This window comes from Phacochoerus africanus, chromosome 1 (assembly GCF_016906955.1).
Source record: "Phacochoerus africanus isolate WHEZ1 chromosome 1, ROS_Pafr_v1, whole genome shotgun sequence".
NCBI classification, from domain to species: domain Eukaryota; kingdom Metazoa; phylum Chordata; class Mammalia; order Artiodactyla; family Suidae; genus Phacochoerus; species Phacochoerus africanus.
In genome coordinates, this window is record NC_062544.1 from 7,676,241 (window position 1) to 7,688,230 (window position 11,990).

Consider the following 11,990-nt stretch of genomic DNA (forward strand, 5'->3'; position numbering starts at 1 on the left):
GGCACCCGCAGGAGCTCCCGTCCCAGCTCCAGCATCTACCCCGGGACTCTCCCCCGCAGCGGTGATCCTTCCCCGCCAGGCAGCCCCTCCATTGTCCTGTGTCGACCAGCAAGAGTCCGGCCTCATGAGGACAGTGTCCTTCTGGCGGCCCCTCTCTCCTCCCTGACCTCGCCAGCTTCCACCACACCCGCCTCCTTGCTGCTCCTGGAACAGGAGCCCCTCTGCACCTTGGCCTTCGCAGTGGCTGTTCCTTTGGACCACTCTTCCCAGCAGAGTCTCTGACTCCCCTCCGCCCCCTTCACATCCAGGGTCCCTTTTTCTTTATCAGAACAGAACGGTAATGTTTGCATTTATCGATCCATTACAGGATTCGTAACTAAAATTACATCAGTCATTTTCGAAGTTAGGAAACTTAATAGCCCAGAGTGTACTTAATGGGTACGTTTATACCATATTCACTGACTCATTAACAAACGTGACCCTGGGAATCCCTCTGTGCTGGCTGCTGGCAGCACAGGTCTGGCAGCAAAGACGACAGGTCTGCCCTGGTCTTGAGCTCAGAGTGTGGAGCCCGCGGCCGATACCACCAAAGCCTTCACGGAAGGACACGTGCAGTCGCTCATCCATGGAGGGGCCGCACTCTGTCCAAGTGGACGTGGGGGCTGTTGGAGCTCGTCTCACAGGGCCATCAGGGAGGGCTTCTCGGAGGAAAGGACATCTGACCTGCGAGAGGGCGGCGGGTGTGCACTAACCAGGCCCAGAGCCGGGCTGAGGCCGGAAGCCGGAGGGAAGGACAGGGCCCCGCACAGTGTAGCCCGGGGGCCGAGAGAAGGACAGAGCTGGAGCCAGAGAGCTGAGGGGAGCCGGTCGCAGGGGCCTTAGCCTCACCACTCTGAAGAAGCAAAAGTCACAAAAGGTTTCAAAAAGGCCACAACCCATCCGTCCCCCATTCTGAAAAGCCACCCTCGGGGCATGAGCTCGTGTTAAGTGTGGATCCTAACCATCCTAGCACCGGCCTGCCAGGTCCCAGTGGGCTTCCTGTTCCTGCTTCGCTAGACACAGACCCATGATGGAAGGTTAGGGCCGCTCTGACCCGAGGTCCCGCAGCACAGGGCTGTTAGGAACCGTGAGGCAGGTATCAGACCAGAGTGAGTGACTCCAGGGTCTCCACCTCTGATGCTCCCTAAGCATCCTCGGCTCTCTCCGAAAACGTTTCCCGCCACGCTGGCCTTGTCTAGCCACTGAGCTGCTGCCAGACCACCAGCCAAAGCTTGGAGAAAGGAATGTATTTTAACAGAAGATGGCATAATGGGGCCCAGACAGGGCCCAGAGCGTTCCAGGGCTCATGCAACTCGCTGAGAGCAGACCCAGCCCCCTGACTTCCCGGGCAGTGCCCTCCCTCCCCTCATGCCTCCACACAGGCTTGACGGGGTGGAAAGCAGGGGCCCTCCACCCATGAAACCAGACCTTCCAGAGAAACAGGCCACCTGGCCTCCACAGCACGATCAAGCCCCCTGCGTGGAAAACTCCAAGCTGGCTGAACCCCTCTCATTCCAGGGAATGTGTATTTCAGCAGCTCCCCTTTCTCCTGGGAACACTGAAATGCTGCAAGTTCCTTACTTAAGATTTCTCTGTGTACAGAAGAACAGACAATAATCGCAAAAGCATTTATTGAAATAACAGGATTCTTATTTCCCTTGAGTGAACAGCTCCCAAAACTGACTACACTTCAAATGTGGTTAGAAGCACCAGGAACCAGGAACCCAGCAAAGGCTGCTGCTGCCCCCCGCTGGAACAGAGCTGCCCGTGGCCACCCCAGGCCTCTCAGGACAGCACAGCATGGAACAGATAACAGCTTTCTACTTTTTTTTTTTTTTTTTTTTTTTTTTGCTATTTCTTGGGCCGCTCCCATGGCATATGGAGGTTCCCAGGCTAGGGGTTGAATCGGAGCTGCTGCCACTGGCCTACGCCAGAGCCACAGCAACGCTGGATCCGAGCCGCATCTGCAACCTACACCACAGCTCACAGCAACGCCAGATCCTTAACCCACTGAGCGAGGGCAGGGACCGAACCCGCAACCTCATGGTTCCTAGTCGGATTCGTTAACCACTGCGCCACGACGGGAACTCCAGCTTTCTACTTTTAGAGTCAAATTGAAGTGACTTGCCCCCAAATGTTGATTATTCCAAAAGAATGCCCAAACTTCATAGTAAGTAGTAAACAAACACCAAATTCCATAGCAATTCTATGACCCCAGAGAGGTTTTTTTTAATGACCAAGGACCATGCTTTCTACTTTTCATTTCTTTGAACAAAAGTGTCGGCACCTGGGTTTCATCTTAATTTTAGGCTCACTGAGAACTATTGAGAACATACAGAATCTGTCACTTTCGAGACTGTCTGACAGTGGGGAGGCAAGGACTGGGGGGTCGAGGATGGCAGAGGCACACTTTTGCACACGGAACGGATGATCAGTGGGGACCTGGTGTACAGCACAGGGATATCCACTCAGCGTTCCGTGACCACCTACACGGGAATGGACGTGTGTATACGCATGGCTGCCTCACCCCGCTGTGCAGCAGAAAGTAGCACAACACTGTAAATCAACTCTACTTCAATAAAAGTAAAGAACAGCTAACAAAAGTACTTCTAAAGAAACTTTTTTTAAAAAAAAGAAAATGGTATTTCACTAAAAGTCCTAACAGTGAGAATAAATTCCTCAAGCATTGAGACACCTTAAATGAAAAGTAAGATATGAATAAGAAAGCATAAAAACAAAAAAGTAAATTTTTTGAAAATTAAAAACCACATCGGCTATGTAGCGGCATTTCAGCAAACATCCGATTTTGCCGAGATGATTATGGCTACGATGACAGACTTTGAAAAGTGAATGGGGACCTCGTTCTATGGTCTGTAAACCCACCACAGGGAAAGCATCCCATTCGGGTCATCTTTCCAAAGCCTAGATTAGGACCATCTTCAGTACGACGCTGAGGCACCTTCACTTTTGAAAATACACAACGTTCAATACACAGCAGTCAGCTGGGGTCAGCTGAAACTAGTCAACACTCACTCACCCTAACACTCATCTCACTGCATAACCCAAGGAATGATCAACTCGAAAAGAACATGGCATGAACCTCCCAAGTGACTTTAGAGGGAGGAAAATGAGCGACCATGAAAATGTCCAACCATGTTAAACTCCAGGAGCTCATAAAGCAGTTTTCAGACTGGAATCTTCAGGGCTGGGGTAGAGAATTGAGACTTTATCTGAAGCAAAAGTTGTAAACTACGACCAAATCTTTGATTAAACTTTCAAGGCTCTGAAGTGTTCTGTTAAACCTATCATTTGAAATCCAAGCTTCCCTTAGAATCTCCAGGAGGTTGCCATTTTGCACATGGTGAGCAGGCAAAGGGGGAAGCTTTTCAGGCCGGAAGCCCCTCATAACCTAGCAGCAAACACACAGGGGACAGGAGAGCATGTACTCACCATCTGGGGTACCCCGAAAATGACAACGTTTGAGTACTGAGAAAAAGTGACCTGTGGGAAGGGGAAGAAAACAATTCATAGATTAATTTTTGAAAGCCCGGCATTAGCTTAGCTTTTATTTCAAAATGAGCAGCAATTTCCCATTTCCCCCAATAGTGGGTTTTCACAAAGAGTGGCCCTTTTTAAGATTTCCCAAGGAAAGGAACACCACCTTCACACTCTCACCCATGCTAATTCGTCTGTTATAGTTTTCAAAGTTTCTCCATAAGTCATCTCACAGCCAGTCCATGAAGGGTTCCCCAGGGTCAACTGGCAGTAATGCATCCAATGTCCGGCTGGTGGTCCAGCCTGTTGGCCCTGGACCACTTTCTACTCAGCTACACAGCAAACAAGCTTATGAGCAAGAGCTGGAGGGATTTCAGAATCACCCGTGTTTTCTGTTGAGCCATCCTTAAAATTCTAGCCACCCCCCGTCTAAAATACTAGGTAAAAGTTGCAATAAAATGGTCTTTAGCTGGAAAACTGGAGGAAAAGTGCTTTGCCAGTCAAAATTCTTATTGCCCAATAAAAGTCTTATTCACTCTATAGAGAGACCGTTTGTATATACATGGAATAAAAAGCAAGCAAAACTCAAGCGAATTTTTATAAGCTACTGATGACAATATTACAATGGGAAATTCTTATTTAAAAAAAAAGAATTTTATGGAACATCCCTAAAGCAAAATTACAAGGCATTTTTTAAAGAACAAATAAACTTGGAAGAACCTCATACTTTATGAAGGCACAAAAGAACCATGACGGCATGACTGGTGGGTGCTCTCTTTTCTCTGCACCCACCTGTGTCTCTCTAGATATGTATACACTCACGCACACTCACACACATACACACACAATCCTCACATACATATACACATATTCACATACACACACACACACAAAAGCCTACTAATGTTAAAAATGACATTAACAAGTTAATGCCTATATTGCAGTGTACAACACTTCCAAATGAGCTAAAAATCTCAACACTGCATGATAAATAGAAGTGAGACCTTTTTTTTTCTTTTTTTTTTGTCTTTTCAGGACCACAGCTGTAGCACATGGAAGTTCCCAGGCTAGGGGTCGAATCGGAGCTGTAGCTGCCAGCCTAAGCCACAGCCACATCTTTGACCTACACCACAGCTCATGTTAACACTTGATCCTTCAACCCGAGTAAGGCCAGGGATTGAGCCCATGTCCTAATGGATACTAGTTGGTTTCGTTACCACTAAGCCACAACAGGAACTCCCAGAAGTGAGAATTTTTTAATTGAGTAAATAAATCCTTAGAATTCACATGACCTATAGATTATAAACCTTAACTGTCTACCCTAAAGTAGGGCCATCTGGCTTCCTCCCGTAGTACAGGGGTTAAGGATCCAGTGTTGTCAACTGTGACGCAGGTTCAGTCCCTGGCCCAGGACCTTCCATATGCTGTGGGCATGGCCAAAAAATAAAAATAGGAGTTCTCGTCGAGGCACAGTGGAAACAAATCTGACTAGGAACCATGAGGTTGTGGGTTTGAACCTTGTCCTCGCTCAGCGGGTCAAGGATCCAGCACTGCCAGGAGCTGTCGTGTAGGTCACAGACGCGGCTCAGATCTGGCACCGCTATGGCTGTGATGCAGGCCAGCAGCTACAGCTCCGATTAGACCCCTAGCCTGGGAACCTCCATATGCCGTGGGTGTGGCCCCAAAAAGACGAAAAAATAAAATAATAAAATTAAAATTAAAAAATTAAGTAGGTCTGATTTATAAAATCCATCCATTTAAAAGCTGTGCTCATTTCATCATTCTGAGATATACGCTTGTATTTAATTCCTTTTCTTGTAGCATGTTTTTCGGTTTTCGGCCACCCTGATCATGAACAATGAGGTCTGGGGTGGAGTCTTCCAGCACCGTCCTGTGCCCTGCGTACCTTCCACAGGTCTGAGATGTAAAAGGTGGCGGATCCCTGCACACCTTCTCGCCAGGCGCGGTACCTTGAGTACCAGACGAGCCAGGGGTTCAATTCATAACCCACAGCTGTGAACCCTTCCTTTGCGGCGGCTATCACCTGCGGGGGGAGACCACAGCCGAAATGAGAAATACACCAAACATGGTCAAATGATATGAAAACTTCCCACTTATGGTCTCTAGTCCTAAAACAACCGACCAAAAGGTGTTTGTTCAAGACACCATTTAAGGGTGGGCTCTAAAGGGACACAGCTTTGTGGGCAAGTCCATTTAAACTCAGTTTTCTTGTTTCTTTGTTTGTTTAGTCACCTTCAGCATCAGAACAGATGGTTGGGTTTGCTTTTAACAACTGCATGATTAATGCTGGACTGGCCAACCCCAGGGAGGCTGACAAAAAGTTTCTGAAATCTGCCTTCTCCCTCTACCAGTGACGGCTCAGCAGCGGGTGAAGTGAGTGTGCCCGGAGAATGTTCAGTGAACCAGTTGTGATAGGCACTAAAAACAACCAGCCAGGAGTTCCCATTACGGCGCAGCAGATGAATCAAACTAGGAACTATGAGGTTGCAGGTTCGCTCCTCATCCTCGCTCAGTGGGTTAAGGAGCTGGCATTGCTGTGAGCTGCGGTGTGGGTCGCAGACGCAGCTCGGATCGCACGTTGCTGTGGCTGTGGTGTAGGCTGGCAGCTGTAGCTCTGATTGGACCCCTAGCCAGGAACCTCCATATGTTGCAGGTGCGGCCCTAAAAAACAAAAACCAAAAAAAACACCTGCCAATGAAAAACCTGCAATTAATTACATAACTCCTTAGTATTTAAGATGGTTCACTCAAAATCAACAGTACGTACAAGTAAAATGGAATGAGTCAGAATAACATCAATGCCAAATGCCACCGGCTTCCAAAGGTGAGAAGGATGGTGAGTTGGGCTGGAATCTCACCACTCTTGTTCAAGGGGGCACCTGAAGGAACTATCCCATGTACAGCCATCTCCCAAGTAACTATAGGGTCGCCCCTTTGAGAAGGAAACCATAACAATCGGGAGCTGTACGGCATGCAAATCTGGGGTTTTTGTTTGTTTTTGTTTTGTTTTGTTTATAGAGCCACACCCGAGGCATAGGGAGGCTCCCAGTCCAGGGGCTGAATCAGAGCTGTAGCTGCTGGCCTACACCACAGACACAGCAACTCAGGATCTGAGCCACGTCTGTGACCTACACCACAGCTCACGGCAATGCCAGATCCTTAACCCACCGAGCAAGGCCAGGGATCCAACCTGCGTCCTCATGTTTGCTAGTCAGATTCGTTAACCACTGAGCCACGGCAGGAACTCCCGCATCTGGGTTTTAAAACTTCCTGCTCATTAATCTACTCCTCTCCTGATTTTTTAAAAACAAGTCACTTTGTGACCTCTTCCTGCATGTGGTCCCCACTGTGAAACTGCAGGGTCCACGTCTCCAGGGGCTGGAGAAAGGTGCTGTGCTCACTGGTTTCCACACTAAATGTTTCCAGAACTCAGCGTTTACTACTGTCATTCTGACTTTTCATTCCTCTCTCAGGTGGAGGCCTAAGGATGGTGTCAACTGGCCCAGGGAGGAAGGTGGTCTGGGACACTGGCCTGTCAGTGACCTTGAGTCTTTATTATAGGTTCCCGGCTGGGATCAAAGTGAGCTGAGGACACCAAGAGTCTGATCTCTGGATAAGTGGGGGTTAAGGCACGGGCTCTTCCTTCTCTATTTTAACTCTGTATTACTGCACAGCAATTATTATACTTACATAAATATAGGTTAAGTGTAGAAGCAAACATTTATGGTGCAAAAAATGTAAAATAGTCAAATGACATGACTTAACATGTTTCCTCTGGCTTTGCCAACTCTATTGGCCAAAATTTTTAATGAACAATTTCATAATTACCAATTAATTGTTCCTTTTTACCTGGCAGATCTACAGAGCACTTTTCCATTTAAGAAAAACTGAATCTGAGAAAAACAAATTTCAAAGTCCTGCTGGAGGGCTTGAGAGTTCAGCCAAACAGACCCAAAATTAAATGACTACTTTATTAAACTGTTGCATTTAGCAGTCTTTGCATAAACCTCAGAAGAAATGTGAAAGAGAAATTCTAAAGCTTAGGACTTAAAAAACGTAAACCTTAGGACACCTTGGTGTAACTCACAATGCGTCCGTCGCCGCTACCAATATCTACCAGGGGTCCTCTCCTGCATCGCAGCATCTTCACAACATTTTCCACCTGCTTCGTTGTTGCAGGTACAAAAGGCAAGCAAATTTTTCGGAGGGCTGGTGTTATAAAGGGTGTGGCCACGGCGTACAGGGCCACCAGTGTCCCACCAACAACACCAGTAGGTAAGAAGCCCCAACTGCTCTTCTTCAAACGGCTGGCTTCAGGACCTGCAGGATGGGAACCGCCTGGCTGCCTTTCCTCCTCAAGAGTTTCTGGCGGTGGACCTGGATTGAAAGCAAGCAGAAAACATCCGTGTGGCACCAAATCAGAAACCCAAGGTAGGGTCATTCTTATTGATGAGTAAACTCATGCTTTTGAGAGGGTAATTTTGCTCAATACTATCTAAATTACAAACACAGAATTCCACAATGAGCTCTAGATTCTACCAACTGAAGTGTCTTACAGAAAACTATTCCATGTTAATGGAAGACTAAAATCTTTTTTTTCCAACATATTTTTTTTCTCTAGGAGTCATCCCTTGGAAAACGATGTGTTTAAATCTATTTGCTATTTTATGAATTAGTAACAATTAATACAAATATTAATCATGAACACCATATTTTTATGGTCCATAAACAAATAAGCATGAAAATACCTAATTATTACCCTATCTCAAATAGGATCAAAGTATTTTGCATCAAAATTGGTCAGGGTGGAGTTCCCGTCCTGGCGCAGTGGAAACGAATCTGACTAGGAACCATGAGGTTGTGGGTTCGATCCCCGGCCTCACTCAGTGGGTTGAGGATTCAGTGTTGCCATGAGCTGTGGTGTAGGTCACAGATGCAGCTCAGATCTGACAGTGCTGTGATATGGGCCAGCAGCTATAGCTCTGATTTGATCCATAGCCTGGGAACCTCCATATGCTGCAGGAGCAGCCCTGAAAAGACAAAAGGACCAAAAAAAAAAAAAAAAATTGGTCAGGCATTGATAATCGCAGTTGCCTAAATTCAATCCTGAAGTAATAGAAGAGATAAAATTTAGGTTTTACTAAATATCTTAAATAGGTATTGCAATAAGGAGATTTTCAAAGCAGATCCACAAAAAACAAAAAATAATCATTTCAGAGATGGACTGGGAGTTTGGAGTTAGTAGACGCAAACTATTACATTGAGAATGGAAAAGCAATGAGGTCCTACTGTACAGCACAGGGAACTATATCCAGTCTCCTGGGATAGACTATGATGGAAAATAATATAAGAAAACAATATATATAAGAAAATAAAATAAGAAAAAGAAGATATATATATATATATATATATATATGACTGGGTCACTTTGCTATACAGCAGAAATTGGCACAACATTGTAAATCGACTATAATAAAAAAAATTCAAGGCTCAGTTTCCTCACTTGTAAGATTTTAAAATAATACTATCCTCTCAGGGTTACTGGGACAGTTAAATAAACAGTGCATATAAAGCCCTTGGCACAACCTGACAGAGTAAGTGATGACTATCAGGCACTATTATTAGCCTCAATGCTATCAAAGGCAGAGAAAACCATAATTCAAAAAGATACATGCACCCCAATGTTCACAGCCGAACCATTTACAATAACCAAGACATGGAAGCAACTTAAATGTCCATCAACAGGCAAATGGATAAAGAAGATGTGGTACACAGCTATAATGGAATATTACTCAGCCAAAAAAAGAATGAAATGCCATTTGCAGCAACATAGATGGACCTAGAGATTATCATATTGAGTGAAGTCATATAGAGAAAGACAAATATCATGTGATATCACTTATATGTGGCATCTAATAAAAGTGACACAATTTATTTATAAAACAGAAACAAACTCACAAATTTCAAAACCAAACCTATGGTTACGATAGGTGAAACCACTGGGGGGGAGGGAAGAATTGGGAGGGTGGGAATAACATATACACACGATTGTGTAAAAATAGATGATTAAGGAGAACCTACTTTACAGCAGAGGGAAATCTACTCGATAGTTTGTAATAATCAACGTGGGGGGAAAAATGGATATATTTATATGCATGACTGATTCACTTTGCTGTATACCTGAAACTAACACAACACGGTAAGTTAACTATACTCCAATAAAATTAAATTTAAAATATAATAGGAGTTCCCATCGTGGCGCAGTGGTTAACGAATCCGACTAGGAACCACGAGTTTTCGGGTTCCATCACTGCCCTTGCTCAGTGGGTTAACGATCTGACGTTGCCGTGAGCTGTGGTGTAGGTTGCTGACGCGGCTCGGATCCCATGTTGCTGTGGCTCTGGAGTAAGCTGGCAGCTACAGCTCTGATTGGACCCCTAGCCTGGGAACCTCCATATGCCGCAGGAGCGGCCCAAGAAATAGCAAAAAGACAAAAAACATAAATAAATAAAGTCACTAGGAAGAATCTGTACATAGTTAAAAAAAAAAGAAAAGAAAAATCCTCTTTGGATTTCTTTCAGTTTGGGAAAATAAGTACTAAAAAAGGTCATTTGTAAAAGCAAAGTGGTATAAAGTGAACTTTCAAAAAGCAGGAGACTGAGTTCCTGTTGTGGCTCAGCCTGTTAAGGACCCAACATTGTCTCTGTGAGGATGTGGGTTTGATCCCTGGCCTCAGTCAGAGGGTTAAGGATCCAGCGTTGCCGTGAGCTGTAGTGCAGGTCACAGGTATGGCTCAGATCAGGTGTTGCCTTGACTGCGGTGCATAGGAGCAGCTGCAGCTCCAATTCAAGCCCTAGCCTGGGAACTTCCATAAGCAGCAGGTGTGGCCCTAAAAAAAAAAAAAAAAAAAAGACGTACCATCTCCATCCGACATGTTCTTTTGAAGGCGGCAGCATTCCTTTAAAAGAAAGCCATGGGGACCACCAGCTGTTCCTGCTAAGCCCAGGAACAAGTCAGTCCTTGTAAGTAAAAGACCCAAAGAAGTGAACTTCCGCTGTCTACAGGCTTGCCTGGTTACTGACTTCTGATAGTGACTGAAAAATCTCAATTTTCAGTGACAGATGTGGGCCAGCTAAAGCTAGAGGCAGCAACAGAAGCCCACAAAGGTTTAGGGGTCTTTATCCAAGTTTGAGCCAAAGGAAAAAGGCCAGGAAGAAACAAAAGGCCTATATGGAACTGTGACCTGCCCCACGAATTTACACTGGGGGTTTATGATTGAACGTCATAGTATCTTCGAGCTGTTCATCGTGTACTTGCATATACACAGAATACATTAACAGGAAAACCCTTTTTTCCCCATGCTTTAAAGAAAAACTGCATAGCGGGCATCATTACACATTTCCTACACTTCATAACTATCTAATGAGCCAAATGGATTACAGGATTTGTTATTCTGAATAAGGAAACACTGAACTGGCCAAGCTAAAGTGAATTGAGATGTGGCTCCAAAAGCCGAAATGGCCTTGGAGCATCACTGTAAGCTACAGAGTAAGTGGGCCAGGTATCAGGAGGGGTTAAATGATCAACCATCTGGTGAAAAAGTCAATTCCTCACTTTCAGGCCACAGGTTAAATGTTATAATCCATGCATCCATTTCCACATTTGAGTATCCAATAAAAGCTAGGAATAATACGAGTCAAGTCTCCACGCTATGTCAGATGGAGGTCAGGAAGGCACGAAACCCACAACAAATAAATCTAAACCCAGAAAACATTACGTCGTGATTTGTGCTCCAAAGAAAAAGCAGCAGAGGATCTGGTACTTTTTAGACAAGTTGCTAAGAGAGATCTTTCGGAGGCACCATAACGTAGGGCTTCAGAGTGGGACTCAGAGCAAGACTGGGCAATTTTGCTTCTTCCTAGCTAACTTTGGGCAAGTTACTGGAGTATTTGTGCAAAACAGCTATCTCTTTAACAAACACTTGAACAGAGCTTGTTAAGGACCAGGCACTGTTTCCCCTGAATCCGTAGGGCAGCGGTAAAGGGAGAAGCTATTGCTACCACTGCCATTTTTGCAGACAAATCACCTTCCCAAAGACACAGCTGGTAAGTGGCAGAGCTGTGACCGCCACCCCGACAGTGTGAGTCCAATACACATCGCATAAGACCTCGCCGAACTAAGGGACTTATTCGCCTCCAAACGCTAGGAACCGGTCCCGGCGGCCAGATCCCAGTACCAGCGCACGCGCCCGAAGCGGGCACAAGCCCTGAGCCGCAAACGCCAGCCTCGAGCCGAGGCAGCGGCCCGCAACTTCCCGTCCCCCTGCGCCCGACACGCACCCGCTGCACCACAGACTCAACGGACGACTACGAGCCCTACGCCGCGCCCGAACCCAGGACCGCGGCCCAAACTACGCGCCGCGCGGGGCGCACCTCA

At 45.9% G+C, this 11,990-nt stretch overlaps 1 protein-coding gene across 8 annotated transcripts in view; it reads right to left on the reverse strand.

Moving 5' to 3' along the window:
• Positions 1–11,990, reverse strand: part of ATPSCKMT (ATP synthase c subunit lysine N-methyltransferase) — a 419,223-nt gene that overhangs the window by 406,943 nt on the left and 290 nt on the right. For 3 of the 8 annotated variants that reach the window (XR_007133449.1, XR_007133391.1, XM_047769516.1), the window contains exons 1-5: positions 11,894–11,985; positions 10,473–10,547; positions 7,627–7,931; positions 5,441–5,578; positions 3,490–3,540 (exon numbers count right to left, since the gene is read on the reverse strand). Coding sequence is in view for 6 of the 8 variants with exons in the window: in XM_047769516.1 (XP_047625472.1) it covers positions 3,490–3,540; positions 5,441–5,578; positions 7,627–7,931; positions 10,473–10,488 (510 nt within the window). In the remaining 2 variants the exon portion in view is untranslated. Of the gene's footprint in view, positions 1–2,232; positions 3,541–5,440; positions 5,579–7,626; positions 7,932–10,472; positions 10,551–11,893; positions 11,986–11,990 lie in introns of those variants that run through there. The other 5 variants (XM_047769644.1, XM_047769461.1, XM_047769391.1 and 2 more) reach the window with 5 other exon arrangements.